General features: G+C 50.7%; 3 protein-coding genes across 3 annotated transcripts; 1 reads left to right on the top strand and 2 right to left on the bottom strand.

The window, feature by feature from the left end:
* Positions 1-6,657: 6,657 nt before the first annotated feature.
* BO72DRAFT_70365 (transferase family protein) lies at positions 6,658-9,200 on the top strand. Its single transcript, XM_040950628.1, has one exon. It carries the CDS (start codon positions 7,120-7,122, stop codon positions 8,761-8,763), a length of 1,644 nt encoding a protein of 547 aa, XP_040802758.1. The 5' UTR covers positions 6,658-7,119; the 3' UTR covers positions 8,764-9,200.
* A 1,248-nt stretch (positions 9,201-10,448) lies between these two features.
* BO72DRAFT_401664 (asparagine--tRNA ligase SLM5) lies at positions 10,449-12,425 on the bottom strand. The gene is made up of 3 exons (XM_040942187.1): positions 12,078-12,425; positions 11,887-12,007; positions 10,449-11,814 (listed from the first exon to the last, which is right to left on the bottom strand). The coding sequence occupies exons 1-3, from the start codon at positions 12,344-12,346 to the stop codon at positions 10,558-10,560; spliced, it is 1,647 nt and encodes a 548-aa protein (XP_040802757.1). The 5' UTR covers positions 12,347-12,425; the 3' UTR covers positions 10,449-10,557.
* A 334-nt stretch (positions 12,426-12,759) lies between these two features.
* Positions 12,760-15,792, bottom strand: BO72DRAFT_467622 (uncharacterized protein; the record flags this gene model as incomplete). The annotated part of the gene is made up of 2 exons (XM_040946845.1): positions 12,760-15,528; positions 15,586-15,792. The coding sequence occupies 2 exons, from the start codon at positions 15,790-15,792 to the stop codon at positions 12,760-12,762; spliced, it is 2,976 nt and encodes a 991-aa protein (XP_040802756.1).
* Positions 15,793-16,496: the final 704 nt, after the last annotated feature.

Raw genomic sequence — 16,496 nt, 5'->3', positions numbered from 1 at the left:
CAACCAATTTCCCGACTGGGTCTAAACTAGGCTTACCTGGTACAGTACATGATTAGTGTTCACCGTGCTGTTTAAGGAACTTGCACAGCCATCTCGATCAGGTCTACCAATCTTCATTTTCGGGGAGGAAAAGGTGGTTTGTTCAGTGAGTTGCCTCAGCCTATCAGAAATAGGAAATCAGTCATGTCGCAGGTGATGAGACAAGAAATCTATTGGGAACCAATAGTACAGTTACAAGAATGAATAGGCCCATTTTGACGTCGTCAGTGCGCGCCGAACGCATAGACAATCAACCCCCCCCCGTTCTTAACCCCTAGGCTGCCAAATTCATCGTGTATCTCATTAACCGGGATTATATTGAGCCTGAACATTTCCCAAATGACAAGTTTACTTACGATTTTATGTCAGGGAGAAATTCCTTTTTCTTGGAGTCAGTCCGTTGTTTCTTATTTGCAAGAACGAAAAAAAAAACACCCCTCAGATGTATGACCTTCACACAGCCCCATCCTTTAGGGTACTATGCTGAGAAGCCAAGTATGCCTCTTTCACTTAGGCTACTTGGAGTAGTGCAGCCGAACCGGAGCACAGTCTAAGTTAGTACTGTCGTACTCAGGATAAGCGTATCGCCAACAAAGTCGGTCGCATCCTGGCCCGGTTTCCTTGGCTCCTCTTGGCCAGGCCCACTACAGGATTTCGCAAGGCATACGGGCCAAGCGATAGGGTGGGCTCTTTGGAGGAGGGGGGTAAAATCAGGAGTGTCCTGAATCTGATACTAAACTGCGGACTAGTATTTACAGGGCTGGCCCTGTGCAGCTGATGTCTCACATGGCAAAACGGGCAGGACCAAATCACGACCGGAGATGCCTTCCTTTTCCCTTCTTGCCCCAATCCACCCCCAAAGGTCCAGTTCGTGAATAATAGGGGAGCGGCAAAATTCCCTGAGTTACTAATCTACAATGGCGAAATCTACTCCCGTACACTCCGTAGCAGCATAAAGAAAAAAGCAAAGGAAGACAAAAGGGCCCCAAAAGAAGATCCAGAATAGATTAACTTAGATTAAACCATTATGATTACTCCCCGTTCCAAAAGAGTTGGAATGGTGTCACCCGATCAAGTGCTTAATCTTTTCTTGCTTGATATTCCGAGACTCTGAGATAGTAAGCATCCTTTTCGTATTACTAGTAGTCTCTACAAATGTAATGTCTCAGCTCGGACCGGACACACGATATATGATTATTGCGAGAGACTGCGAACACAATCTGAAAAGAGGAACAAATCCTTAGTAGGTACTTACAAACAGGTTATTCTCAAAGGAACCTAGTAATCAAACCACCAATCACCCTCGGTCCCCGCAAGCTGTGGTTAGTGTTACAGTCCGATGTACTGTATGTACCCTGCAATGCAATAGTTTGTAGGACTAAACCGATGTAATGCACTTTTGGGCCCGTATGCACAAACTTCTAGTGTCACTCTGCTGACTGACTCGATTGCAGTCTGGACGTTCTCCCTACGACACTGGCGGGTATGGCGGCGGACAAGATGGATGTGGATAGCACTTACACATCACCCGCAGCGTCGATGCTCTATCTCTCTGTGTTGCGACCAGAAAAATCCGGACCATGTAAGGTGATGCAAAGTACTACCAGATCGATCCACCGCCGCTCCGATATACACTAGATGGTTTTCAGTAGGATGTACCAAGTGTTCCCTGATTCCTTGATACTAAAAGATGTGAAGCATAGCCGGTCATATGAGTGAATGATATGAGACCGCAGCTCGATTCTCCGAGAACCAGGCTCACCTGTATGCGGTAACAATGGCGACGCTAGAGGGTATGCTAAGAATTACTACCTAGTACACACAATAGTAGCTAACGAGTGGGCAGTAACCAGCCCAGGTAGGCTAGAGTGACCGAGAAGGACCGCCGGATAAATAAGCACAGCGCTCCCTATGGTTCGTCTCATAAGGCAGGCTAACAGCCGCGATCAAGCTTTAGTCTCCTACCGAAGAATGCAGCTAACTGAGTGTAATCTGTACAAGAACCTTGTTGCCGCCAGAGTAAGGTACCATGGCATTAGGGTCAGTCGGTTGCGATCAGCATCAACAGCCAATCCAGGTCGACTGAGACCCTCCCTTCTCTTCAAAGTCCGAAAGCCGAACAATTATTAGAAACGATCGATCCTTGTCGTTGCATTGTGATCATGGCCACAGATACTCTAAATTATCCTGAGGTGGTCAGACCGACAGCTATCACATTCCCATCGCAGTTAGATGGTCAGCCACTATCGTCTGGCCGGTCGGTCCGGATAACAGGGTGCCAATGTGTTTCTGTCGCTTCCCATAAGCTTAGCTTCGCGAGGAGCAAATGCGATAGATAGCAGGAGAAGCAGCAGAAGCATCATGGATGAAATCATCGGACACAAAAGACCCGTCTACTGCCTCAGTAGTCCTTTGGGGAGAATTCCCCTGGAAAATAAAGATCCCTTGCATGTTCGAGTCACACGAGGAGCAGAGAAGAGGTTACTCCTGGAATCCTCTCACATCAAGATCTATCTGGGTTGCGATACCTGATGTCAACTGGTATGGTCATGCCCCAATGCAACCCTTGATTCGAAAGATGTTCCAATTGCCCAAGGGGCGCCATTTGGTGAAACGTTACACGGGGCTTATCTCCACTAGCATAATTGATTTAAGCTAGATTCTAAAGGAAATCAATCGAAAAGAAAAGTCCGACCAAGGTTTTGCCGAACTGCCATCTCCTAGTTTTCTTTTCCTCGTTGGAGAGTGTCCGATATGCAGGCGATTTGGTCGGTAGGTTCTGTTTTTGGCCCATTTGCCTTTTCATTCTAGTCTTGCTTGCAGTGCTTGTCGCCGTCTTTTACCATACTGTACGGGGTACAATACAATGGGATTGAAAGTGGCGGGGAAGCACAACCTCGGGGCATGCAGGCATATGTTTCTTCAGTATATGAGTACGTAGGGCAACTGCAGATCCAAGTGGAAAGATCTTCCTTCCTGTCATAGTGGTCAAACCAACACCCACCTTTCACTTTCTGATCGTTGTACTCGCAGATCAACTACCCGAGATAGATATTGCAGACTGCGATCTGCTGTCGCACCTTCCCTCCTCTTTTGTAGTGGATTTTCTCTTTGGGATGCATAAGAATGGTCGAGATTGTATTCTATACCCAGTATAGTGTGTTTGGATTAGGTTAAGGTACGGAGCAGCGAGGGGGTGACGCTCCGAGAGTCAAAAGTCAAACAAGCACTGGGGAGAAAGACTAAGTCAAAAAGCTTTCGGTTCTAACTTTTTTCTTGCCAGCCAGACGGGCAAAGCTACTTCATGTAATACTGACCAAGTACGGAGTAATAATAGTAATCCAAGCTTGCTGTCAAATGAAATTACATATTTATAGCTTACTTCAATAACACTCCGAAGCCGTCGCTCTGGGCATCCACCGGTGCGGACCTAGTCTCTCGACTATTGCCTAGGTTAGTGACATACTCCGCATCCGTGGTGGGCTCTGTTTGTTTGTCTCCTGTTCCCTGTCCCTGCTTAGTCCACGTTCCGACTACTTGCAATGGGTATAATCACGAATATAGGTGTCTCTGTGTAATTTCCCCCTTGAAGGGAACGGGAGATTGAGTAACAATGAAAGTAGATTGTTTGTTCTTACTCCTATCTATAAGCAGTACTTCCTCCGTAGGCGCAAGATACTCATATTAAGGTCCCATAACCGAGGATTCTTATCCTTGGTCAAACTCACGCCCTAAGTGTCAAAGCGCCGCAGAAGCCAAGCCAGCCCATCCCCGCTGGTTACTACGTAGAGATTGATGTCGTCCAACACGAGTTTTGCGACTGGTCCTCCGTTAGTTAGCTGCTTATGGATAAACTCAGCCAGCTATATCAGTATAGCGATAGTAGGATAGGCCAAGGCTTAGCCAATCCTTAGTAAATTGGTAAGTGACCCTGGTTGTAATGTGTCCAGTATCCTTCTTGAGGTTTTCACAGAATATCTGCGTTGCACTGCGGTCACACATGGTCTTTTGTCCATACATCGTACTTGATATCATTACACACACACATACTTAGTATGAGTACAATGTGGTTTGGGAAAGAAGCTACAGGGATCTGGGTTTAGGCAACCGTTAGACTGCCTATTCTGATTCTCAGTAAATCGAAGTGGCAACTGGATCGACCATTAATCTGAAACTTCAACCCCCTCCACCTCCCCGCCCATCAAATTGTCTCTTGTCTCTAAGCGAGCAGAGAGTTCCAGGTTGGGATGTGGATAGCTGGGAAAGAGCGGTGCCGAGCCGACAGTTCCGTATCGCGGGTGGGAACAAAGAGATAAAAAAAAAGAGGAAAGAAGGGATAGCAAGCCCAGAGTTAGAAGCGAGTTTAATTAGGTAAAATTGGAGATTGGTAATTACCAGCTGGGAGGGAAAGAAAATCACCTCAAAATCACACATTCTAAACCGAACAGGTGTCCTCATCAGGTTGCCGAGCAAATCCAGCCGATACGAAGAGGCGATCCACGGGTCTCCGTTCTAGGCAGTTGTCGCCCAAAATGGTATCAAAAAATCATTTCCATTCCAGTCCGATCATAATTTAAGACAAACAATTCATGCTATGGAGTCCTCTTGTATCAATTATCAGTAACCTTCCCTTCCGTCTGTTGTTCAAATTTGCCAACAACGTTGCTCTTCAGATTGGGAAGTGATTCCAGGCCAAGGCTTTAGGTCGCGTATTATGGACGGGATAGAATTGAACGGTCCTTGGCTCTCTCCCAGTCTGTTGGGCGTTAACTCTGTTCCCAGTTTCCATCTGACGCCGGAGAAAGACCGAGAGAATATGCTTAACACCAGTAAGGTTGGCAACTTGGCATTCTGCCCGGCCCCCTCAACCCCTCCCTTCCTTCGCCCCCTTCTCCCGCGTGGTCAATCTGATGTGACCCTCTCTCTTTCCTTCTTTCATACGTGAGAAGTAATAGATGTCTCTGCCAATCTGCCAATCTGCCAATCTGCCAATCTTCCAGCTCATTGTTTTGACACGATGCTGGTCATCCATGACAGATCCGAATTGAGCCTGTCAGGGTACAGTCAGTGGTGGGGTCTACGGATCAATCAATTGTCCTAGATAGATTACTTTCAGATACACCGTATGATGATGACCCGATGCTATGCGCGATCGAACTGTCTAAAGTAAGTAATACCTTACGCCTGATTGACTCTATCACGGGCCTACTCATGAAGCCCAAACAAAACCTAGACCCTGAAATGAAGATACACGGCGATGGAACCTCGTGCCGAACCCGAAGATCGAGCCCTCCCCGCGCTTCGCCGAGTTTCTCCTTTCAACCTACTCCGTACTTACGAGTAAATGACCTGTTGAGAACCCATTGCGGAAGCTGAACCACTTGAGTTTGCATCTGAAACCGCCTGATCATCGAAGTGTACTCCGATATGAGTAAAAAAAAGAACAAGGCCCGTCGGACCTAGAATTTCTGCCGAGCAAAATCCACCGTAGACGAGGGGGTGGATCGCGGCCCAGCGAGCCTGATTCGGGGGGGAAGAGAAGTGGGCTGGGTTTGTTTCTGGCGAGGGCTCCGCCCAGACCGCAGCTTGGAGGGAATAAAGTATCCGTTCGGGGTGGGTATATTCCCTTAGGTTTTTCCTGTTTCCAGTCCAGAGGAGCAATAGATGGGACCAAATAATCCTAATTACGGCGTTCCAAAGTTTTCCCGGTCGGTTAGAAGCGCCCCCTTCTTCTCCCTTTCCCCTCCGGACCTGATTCCCGGGTCTGGTAGTGCTGCTGAGTAGTTGAATCTTCTTCCAGTCCTTGACCCATGGAGATAACGCTGTGAAGGGAGTAGAAGGACGGATCCAAAGCTACTTAGATGAAAGGGGATGAGAAGGGAGGGGTCCTGTGGACAGTGGATAAGTTACATATCGTGTCTTCATCAAAGGCATCCGCCGCTCCCGAGCACCAGACAATATCAAATCTAGGTCCCCTTTCGTTCCCCTCTCCCCCCCCCCCCTCTTTCGATGGATCTCACAGAAACACCTTCCAGAAATCGAATATTCGACGAAAGGATGGAACCGATATGCGTACAACGCCTAGACCAGACCTTCCGAATGATCCGCTAGCATGTTGCTCCCTCTCTCTCAGGCATCAGCTAGGAGAGCAGTGATGATAATGTGACCAGTTGAACATGTGGGTGTACTGTTCGGATTTAGCGGATGAGATTCTAAAATTGTATCGTACTCGTATTAGTAAGTCAAGTCAAGTCAAGTCAAGTCAAGTCAAAGAAGGCATGGGGCCACGACAAAGAGTTAGAGCAACTTGGCCCCCTTAATGTGGACTTTCTTGCTTCGTCAAGGTTGAATAATCGAATAACGATGTAATAATAATTCGGCGATGGTCACTAAGGCGGGCACAGCCAATCCTTGATTATCATGTGAACACACGGCAGTATCTCACCGCTGATCCTTCCGCTTCGTGTTCTTTCCTCACGTGTCCCCGATCCACGAAGTATAGACACCCCCTCCTCTGAGATGGAGTTGGGGGTTCCGCGGCTTCTCCATCAGAATACGTTGGTCGCCCCATTTTGTCGTACAATGTCGTGATCAATCGAAACTTCTCACTACGGGACTCATCCCAACTCGACTTGTTTCCCAGTTGGATGGACTACATGGAGAGAGGCTGCGGCAGCCTGGAGAACTTGGAGACTTTGCGTTGTTGGATAGATAGTGCAGCCACCGCCATTATGGCGTTCGCATCGCCCACTAACCTACGGTAGGGTAGTCACTGGGCACTGCTAATGAAAGTCTCGATCAATCCATTCCACCTTGGCGTTTCTTATTACTCGCGCCACCTTATCCAACGGCCAAATCAATGAGTCATGTTCTTTACAGGATTCGAAGTCGCACCGCAATCATTATGAGCCATCATGACTGCAAAGATATCTCGGTTTGGCTTCTCGTGGCCAACGAAAATGGTCGACGAAGAATGCACTGTATAATATAAAATGGGTGCGTGTATCGCGTCAACCAAAATGCGTTTGGTGGCTATGCATTCTTTAATATCCTGCATCCAAGAACTTCAAACCAATCACAATGGCGTGCCACGAAACCACGAGATTGACGTGCGAGAGGCTTTACCCAAGCGCAAAGCTAAGCTCCGAGCGAATTGTGCCACTGTCATTATTGGACGCCACCACCGCGGACTACCTTGCGACTTGCGCGGCCTGGCTCTTTGAACCTCCAGCACGTGAACGCCAATCCGACCTGGTGGACCGTCTTCGTCAGTCCCTTATCATCGCCCTGGACGCTTATCCCCACTGTTGCGGGCAGCTGAAAGCAGTGACCACAGTCAGCGATTGTACAGTACCTCACACTCAACGATTTGGTCGCGTGTCTGTACAGTATGGCACTTCTGATGACCCAGGCGTCGAATTTGTCACTGCACAATCTTCCGTGACATTGGATGAACTCCATCCTCTCTCTCGGACAGCTGCACAACCTTTGTGGGACTGCAGTGATACACATCTGAGCGAATTTGTGCCCTCAACACAACTCGCTAATCCACTCCGCAAATCTGGGGCCCGAGAAGACGGCGCCTCTCCACCCGTGCTGGCGATTCAGCTTACTCAACTCATTTGCGGAGGGTTCGTCCTAGCAGTGAAATTCGCACATCCACTCGCGGATGCACAAACTTTGGTACACTTTGTCAAGGACTGGGCAAGCATCAATCGGGCGATACTGCGCAAGAGTCCTCTTCCTGTCTTGACCCCAGTCTTTCGACCGGACCAGATAGATGCTCTGGCTGCAGGCGACATCAATGCAGACACGCAGGATGAGACAATTATCCGGCAGACTGAGGACCTACCAATTCATCGCTATGACTGGTGGAATCCAGAACCTGGATCTATCCGGCCATCTGACGTCCCTGAAGCATTCCAGCACGATGTGATCGTCCCGGCAGGCAAATGCATACCCTGGTCCGAATGGGACCATGAAGCTCGCGTATCCTACTACGTCCTACACCTGACCCAGTGCCAAGTAGACATCATCTACGAACAAGCGGGAGGGTACACCAATGGTCGAATCAGTCGACACGATGCCGTCTTGGCTCACATCTGGGCGTGTATCAACCGCGCGCGGCAGATGCACGACGACAACGGCCCAGTGTATTGCAATCTTACCTGTGGATTGCGGCCGGTGTTCCATCTCAGTGATGCCTTTCTGGGGTCACCCATACTGATGGTGAATGTGAGCATGACGGGGAAAGAGGTGACCACGACAACTACCACTGCCAGTAGACACGAGACCCTCTCTTTACCCCACATCACGCAGCGCATCCGCGAGACCATCACACTTATCAACAACCCAGCTAGCCTGGGAGCTTATTTACACCGGCTAGCGTTCGAAAAGTCCCCGCAGCGCATCTGGACAGGGTTCCTGGGTCGACGCCATACGATGGTGACGACGTGGGCACGTGCCGGTCTGTATGAGGTTGATTTCGGGCTGGGATACGGCGCAGAAGGCAAGGTTCGCTACGCCGAAGGTGTTCTCTCAAACCTGGATGGGCTTGTCTTGATCAAGGAGGCGCCACCCGCTCGGATCCCAGAGATGGGAGATCCCCCGACGCTGACTCTTTGGACAGCGCATGGTGTGGACATTTCATTGCATCTTCGGACAGATGACATGGAGCGGTTGCTTCGAGATCCATTACTGTTTCCCGGGCGACTTGAAGAGTGACTGGATACTTGAGGCAGTGCAATGTGACTACATAATCGCACACTTCATTGGGCTGGTAACCCCACTACTGTGGCTAAAGAGGCTAATTGAACCTCGTACCTAGAGTATCAACTATGATTGCTACCCGGCATTAATACTGATTGGGAGCTAGCCTTGATAAGTGCATTAGACTTGCCGACGTTTTATTTTTACAATATATCGATTGACCAAGCAAGAAGTACTGTACTGTACATGACTTGAATCACTTGCCGTCCTCGTATATGTCCAAGTCTTCGCATTCAAGTCAACCTGAAGACTCACCTGCGAGCGAGTCAGACATAAGCACTATCCAACACATATCCACCTTCCTTGTTCCCGCCCCCACAGTCCTACAATTAGCCACTGTCATACAGAACAGTTATATTTAGTGCACATTAATCAACCGTCAATCAGCCAAGGCTTTTCTAACATCATATTACCTGCGCAATCTGTTGCCATAAGCTTGATCCCTCTAGACTTACTACCCTACGTACTCCGTAGCACCGTCTTTACGATAATACCTAATCTACCAGCACTAGTAGTCACCCAGGCCAAAACTGCGTGACTCCCCAGGCAAGAAACCCTGTTCGACCAGAAACTGTGCATTCATTCCATCTCGAGCTTCTGTAGAGATGACTTCATTACCCCTAGATACTCGCTACCCAGATGGGACACCCACCACAGATACCGTCCCATCAGGACAGATGACCCCCATCCCGACTAGTAGTAATATCTTCAAACGTAATGCCAAACAACAAACCCAACAAACGCCCCCCGCCCAAATGTAGCCCCAAAAACAAACCACCATTCGCAACGCAAATAGACTTCCTCCTCCTCTTCCAGTGGCGTGGTAAGTTTTCCCATCATGATTCCACACCCCCCGGTCCCCGACCAGAATACGAGAAAAGGAACAAGAAACAAGAAACATACCCATGCCCATGCCCATGCCTATGCGCTTTCGAGAGCGTTCAATCCCGTCTATACGAACTGACTAACGCAGTCATTCCCCCAAATGTCTTGGATCTTAATCGCTCCAAGGATTTGCTTTATCACCCCCCCCCCCCAAAAAAGGTATCTGAACCGGAGGTCTCGGAGGCTTAGCTTAGGTCAGACATCTATATCCTTCTAAGACATTGTGGCGGGGGGTCTTTTATTCTGGGTGGCTGGGCTGGGCTGGGGGATTTTCCCGATTACTACTGGGCTAAACGAAGGGGTTCGTAAAAGTAATATGGGAGTTTGGATCCTGCCCGAGTTCGCCGCGTCTTTTCTTTGATTGAGTCCAGTCCAGTCCAGTCGAGTGTTGCCTAGATGGGAATGGGGCGTTGCTTTAGGTAGGTACCTACGCACTGGCTTGGAAAGGTCGGTACCTGCCTGCCTTACCTACTACCTAGTACTTACCAATTACTGGATTGGGGGTGGGGGTTGGAGGAGCAGAGGGAAAACAAGAACGGGGGATGGGTGCTTTAGGATGCCAAGTGGTGGTGGTGGTGGTTGTAGCATATCGAATCAAATCTACTCTACTCTTGGGTTAGTCTTACCTGCTACTGTAGTTAGGGTGATTTTGAAGTCCATGCAAGTGCTTATTGCTTATGCTTATATTTGTCATGCATCCCATCCCGTGCTGGGGTAGGTATAACAAGATAGGTAGGTCGGTGTCTACCGGTGGTGAAAGGTGTATGTGTGCGTGTGTGGAGATTACGCTTTGCTCCTGGAAGGTCACGGTGATAAAAATACATGAATATACAATAGCTAGTTTCTTTCCCCAGGTGGAAAAGGCTAACAATCTGCCCGACCAAAGTAGCGAGGGAACGCTACCACGTCTCGCACACTAGGTACCCCGGCCAAGTAGCTCAAGAACCGGTCAAAGCCCATTCCGAAGCCCCCGTGCGGCGCCGTGCCCCAGCGTCGGAGGTCGGCGTACCATTGGAGATGGCCCAGGTCTTCCCCAGGAAGCAGATGGGGGTAGAGGGCTGGGGCTGGGGAGGTTGACGACGAGTCGTCCGCTGGGGAGTCGCTCTTCCCGTCCTCATTGGCAGCAACCTGCTTGATCAAGCCGTGGTCACGCATGTTCTGGATGATCTCGGGGAGGCGGTGCTCGCGAAGAGACCCGCCTGCGACCTCGCTGACCTCGGGTAGGAGGAGGTCAAAGCACGCGACGGTTTCGCCGCCGTGACGGCGGCTGCTGTCTCCGTCGCTGGACGGTGCCATGTAAAACGGCTTGATGGCCTTCGGGTAATCGGTTACGAAGACCGGCTGACCGTGGTTCATCACTTCTACAATGTACTTCTCGTGTTCGAGCTGAAGCCCTCCCGTCCACGTGGGCGGGTACTCGAATGAGGCGCCGTCCGTGGCAACCGCCGCTTGAAGCTTCTCTATCGCCTCGGTGTAGGTCATGCGTCGCCACTTGGGCCCGTCCAACAGGGCGCGCCAGCGTGCGAGTAGGTCAGGCCTGGTGCTGCCCTCCTTGCCTTCCTCCACAGGTCCCTTGTACGAGATGAGTTCCTGTGCGACGGGGGTGTCGTAGAGCCGCCGCGTGAGGTCGCGGAGCAGGTATTCGACGAGATCCGTCAACGAGTCTAAATCGTGCATGTAATTCGCTTCGGCTTCCAACATGTAAAATTCGCTGAGGTGGCGCGGCGTGTCGCTTTTCTCGGCCCGAAAACTGGGCGACAAAGTCCAGACATTACCTAGCTCGGCCGCGTAGGCTTCCAGGTGTAACTGGGACGAGACAGTAAGGTATTTGGGCGCGCGGAAGAAGTGCTCGCCCTCGGCGGGGGGTGCTGATCCCCCCAATGCTACCTTTGGCAACACGGTGAACGTCTCACCTGCGCCTTCGCAATCCGACGACGTGATCAACGGCGGCTGCACCTGTACGAATCCTCCATTCGGAGCATTTCGAAATACATTTCCAAGCTGGTATAGGACTTCGGATCGGAGCCGGGAGAGAAGTGAGTTGAAGGGAGTGCGCATGCGGAGGTGAGGGATTTGACGAAGGAAGTCGGCGCTTTGATATTTCTTCTGGATGGGGTAGGTCTGGCATATAGCTTGTCAACAGAGCTGCCCTGGATTAATGACTTCGTACTGCTGGAGAGGATGTCAGCCTACCTCGGCATCTGTTTCACCTATAATGTGTACTGATGTTGCATGCAGCTCATGCGTCTGGGACTTGCCTGGAGGACATGCCTTCCACACTCCTGTGATTTCAAGCGTTGTTCCCTTGGTTAGCCTGTAAAAATAGAATCGAGATTAATTGACTTGTCGACTCAATAAGAAAACAGAGATCAGAGGGAACATACCCAGCGGCCTGCGCCGCACTCACCATAGCCTGCAGAGCCTCGACAGTTGATCCATCGGCGAATTCTACAAAGGAAAAGCGCTTGTGTTTGCGAACATTATTGATGTATCCCTGTAATTTGATTTCTTGGTCTTCCAGACTGTTGGGGCCTGTGCGGTTTTTGTCGAGGACTTGCGCGCACCGGAGAAGCGGAGGGCCGGAGACCGTTGTCGCGGGCCTAGAATTGAGCCTCGCAAAAGATGTGGCGAATGACCGACGCCAGATCCGCATCTTTGAAGGAGGAACAGGAGTAGATAATGAATGTAATTGTAGCTACACTGGCGGAGTAGATCCTAAGTCAAGCTCCAGGGTGCGCGTTGCGGAGAAAAAAGGCGGCAGCCGCCCGGCATGATGATTCAGCTCCGCCCGCCGTGACCGGACGCTACAAGCTACGGAGTAGAGACTACCTTATAGATATGCTGTGCCTACAACTACTGCTGGTGTTCGCTTGAACAAGGCATTAAAAAATGAATACCTGACTGCTAGTTTTAATTCTGAGTAGAGTGCTATCATCAGTCTTGAATGAACAAGAAGTCCCAATAAAAAAAACAAATCCTCAGTCCAGCCGGAACGCACAATCATAGCGAATCGCAGTCATATCGAATAGCACGAGCCAGAAACAATTAATGCTATACCATGAATCATCACATGGAGGATCCCTGCTGCTCATAGGCTTTCCGTTCCTCTTCGATCATGTCAATAGCGTCAAGCACATTAGCATCTGCAGCTGCAGCATACACTGCGATACGCTGCAGACCGCCATCGCTTGCACCACCATAACCCAAATCAACCAGTGTAGCCACGCATGCATCAATGCTGGTTTGCCGCATGGTTGGAGTCAGCTGTGGCTGGCTAGAGGAGCCTTCGGGCTCTCGGTGATGTCTAGCACGGTGACTAAAGCCTGGCCTTGGGCGGCCAAAGGAATTGTGAGACGGCCCGGGCTCTACTTGGCCAGAACCTACACCATGACCCTTCCAGGATGAGTGAGGATGCTTCATAGATCTCGAGCGTCGACTATGGCGACGAGGCCCAACCTGACTCTCAAGCTCGTCTGGCACATGGTGACTTGAGGAAGGGATCTCTACCGGCTTAGCAGCATCGCCGCTGGTTTTCGGAAATGTACCCGGAATGGTCGACGACGACGATGAAGATGTTAATCCAGCATCCAGACTTTTGGGGCCGTCGTCTGGGGTTTTACTCTGAGCCGGCGCGGTCTGATGACATTGCATAGCACGGAACTGCGCTTCTAGCTGCGAAATCGGTGGGAAGCGACGCTGCTCGACCTCTGCAGTCAAATCTGACAAAGTTGATGGGATGCTGTTCGACCTTGATGACTGCGGAGAACCCTCAGGGAGGAGTGATGGATAAAGGATGTTGAGCTGATCAGCATCATCATCTGATGAGATTTCCAGGCCATTCAGGGAGGACACCACATCGCCTCGCTTGCGATTATCGCTGGAGCACAGGTCCGCCACCGTCAGGGGCACCGCGCGCTTCGCGGAAGCCTCGTCGACACTGTGCCTCGCAGGTGACGCCACGGAACCCTGAAGCTCTGATGGCCGTTTTGTAGGGGAAGTAGCACTGGCCACTGGCTGATTTGATTCAGGTTGCGACTGAGATTTCTGTGGTCGTAACCCGAGAATGGGCGAATGGTCACTGAACTCCAGGTTGATGGCATGTCCGTCAATATGTTCTCCCTGTAGAGCATCCAAAGCTGCCTTTGCTGCATGTACTGTTGGGAACTGTAGGTATCCAAATCCAGCATGTTTCCCAGTTTCAGATTCTTGGGGGAGGTGGACGTCAACCAAAAATCCTTTGGAGGCAAAAACGTCGGTAATCATCTTTTCACTGACGTCAAAGCCTACATTACCAATGAACAATGCGGTACCCTCTTCGGAGGGTCGCACTCCACGCGGTTGACAAGCGGCGGGAGGGACATCCGTGGAGCCCATATCATTGTCAGCCGGCACATCCGAGAAGTTCGTGGGCCCGACTGGGTATCGGCCTTGGTGTCTTCCTCGATGTAAGTGTGACCGCAAGTCTAAAGGATGATGGTTCAAATGAAAGTGAGGTGGTGGTGGTGGTGGAGGGGGTGCAGAGGGGTAGCCATTGCGGAGGTCCGGTAGTGTTGAGAATGGCCATGATGGAGGGACTCCTGGAGGTAATTGCCAGTGCGGAGGTGGCGGATGATGGAAAAAAGGAGGAAAGGGAGGTGCGCGTGGATGGTGATGAGAATAAGGAGCCGGAGGTGGGTAAGGGTGAGGGCGGCGTCGGGAATGATGCATGGGCTGCATAGGAGGCTGGACATTGGGGAAGCGGATGGGTTGAGTCTGACGACGAGACGGCTCTGAGATCGGATCACTGGAGTCGAAATTGCTAGACATCCTAGACTGAGCCGCACTTTCCTGCAACCCGGCATCCTTTGCCTCGTTTTCCTCTTTCGTAGTTGATTTCTCTGTTTCGAGGCCCTTAGTTGAGTCTGTTGTTTCAAGACTGGTCTCCGTGCTACGGGCTTGCGTGAATTCGGGATTCCTGTCTGATACCAGATCATCCGAGCTCCGGTGCTCTGTGGATGTAGCAGAAGATTGCTCATGTGGCCTGGTCCGATTGCAGCCAAGCTCTGTCTCGAATGCCTCAAACAATGTATGGCCAACGTTGCCAAGTTCGGACGCCATGGAGCGCAGGCTTTCCACTGTGCTCGTGGCCGTGGGAAGCTCGCCCTCTAATATGTGGGCCGCCTGTGCAGTCACTGCTGGAGAGTTATTTGGGGAATTAGTCACTTGTCTGAGCTGCGCTTCTACGGCTGCAAGAGCTCCCTGCACGGAGGCCCCAACATTTTCAGGTATGGCCCTCTGAACGTTTTGCAGTTGTCTCTCAATCTCAGGCAATCTTGACATTAACCCAGAGCTGAGCAACTCAGCCCCGTCAATCAAACTATGCATTGCGTGAGTAAATGCTTCGGCTGCATTCTGAGGCCTGGCCGATCTTGACTCTGAGTTTGACTGCGACGAGGAGGAGGAGGATTCTGCGGGGGGTGTAGGACCAGTTGCAGGCCGAGAAGCACTGAGAAACTTGGCCATCTCAGCCTCGAATGCAGCCAGGAGCGATTCGGACTCCTCGATATCAGCTGCGTGAGCATCTCTCTGTGGAGAATCTGAGCCTTCTGCTGTCTGGTGGGTGGTTGATGCGGAGGGTTCTGCAGGTGTGGACTCGGTTGTCGCATCATTCATATCCTTTGTCTCCCGTGTTTCCTGCTTGCATTCGAATTTCTTCCACAGCTCCGTGACTGAGTTTGACCGTCGAATGTCAAAAATATGCATAGGTTCGAGGGCCGGTTGGGCGGCTGTGATAGGATCGAGTTCTGCATCAACGGGTTCCTCAAGTCGCTGTGAGAGCTCAAGAGAAGAACCGACCTACCATTATACAACATGTCAGTACTCAGATCAACGGTCAAGGATTGGAGCTCGTACCGTGATAAGCTCCCCATCATCTTCGTCAAGATACGTCAAGCGGGCTCGCGGATGGCTGGAAGATAGATTATCATATTGAGACGCCGACAGCTGCACGATACCCCGGCGTCTCGTTGGAGACAGGGGGCGGTCTAGATCTGCGGCCTCATTTGGAGATGACGATGGTGAGGACCGGTGGAGATCTCTGATTTGGAAAGGCTTCAACATCTCTGAAGCTAGCGGGCGGTCGCGGGAGAGAGAGACTCCGTCCCAAAGCTGCCAGAAGAGCAGGTTTCAATCAGAGACGATAGATGATCGTAGTTTGTAGGTCGCAAAGGAGCGATATCGATATCCGAGAAGAGTGGACCGCACGGGATAGGCAGCGAGCGGGTAGATGCAAAATGTCAATGTCGAGAACTGACAGAGTGATTATTTGTAGATAAAGAGATAGAGACCCTGGAAAGGTGATAAGGAGGGAAAGTTGTGGAGGCAAAGGAAATCAATACACAGAAAGCCTATAGTCGTCACTATTGCTGCTGCCTATGAGCGGGTGATTAGTAGTAGCAGTGGTGGTGTTGGTGGTTGTACCAAGTCAGGTCAGTCGCCGTATGTAATCTACTAGGCAGCTTGGATTTGCCTTCGGTCCAAACAAAAGATTTTCCGTGAAAGAGAGCAATCATCGACAGTACAACTAAATACGAGCGATTAAGCAAGGCAAGCAGGATCCAGGCAGCGATATATTGGAGACAGACTCGAGGGTATGGGGGAGGGGCAATAGGGATGATGTGAAGAAGGTCGATCAGACAGTCTCCAATGAGGATGAGGGAGGAGGGGGGGAACACTTCAAGGTTGGCCGGGTCCTCTTCCTCAGTTCTCAGTCTCACACAGTCAAACAGTCAAACGGTCAAACGGTCAAACGGTCAAACGGTCAA

This window comes from Aspergillus fijiensis (genome assembly GCF_003184825.1).
Source record: "Aspergillus fijiensis CBS 313.89 unplaced genomic scaffold BO72scaffold_16, whole genome shotgun sequence".
NCBI lineage: Eukaryota > Fungi > Ascomycota > Eurotiomycetes > Eurotiales > Aspergillaceae > Aspergillus > Aspergillus fijiensis.
The sequence above is the reverse complement of the archived record's forward strand: the minus strand, read 5'-3'. Positions and strand labels throughout refer to the sequence as shown.

Coding starts and splice junctions, on each gene's coding strand:
- BO72DRAFT_70365 (XM_040950628.1), top strand. CDS start 7,120: ATGGCGTGCCACGAAACCACGAGATTGACGTGCGAGAGGCTTTACCCA.
- BO72DRAFT_401664 (XM_040942187.1), bottom strand. CDS start 12,346: ATGCGGATCTGGCGTCGGTCATTCGCCACATCTTTTGCGAGGCTCAAT. Junction 12,008..12,077: donor AGTGCGGCGCAGGCCGCTGG/GTATGTTCCCTC, acceptor CTATTTTTACAG/GCTAACCAAGGGAACAACGC. Junction 11,815..11,886: donor TAGGTGAAACAGATGCCGAG/GTAGGCTGACAT, acceptor GCTATATGCCAG/ACCTACCCCATCCAGAAGAA.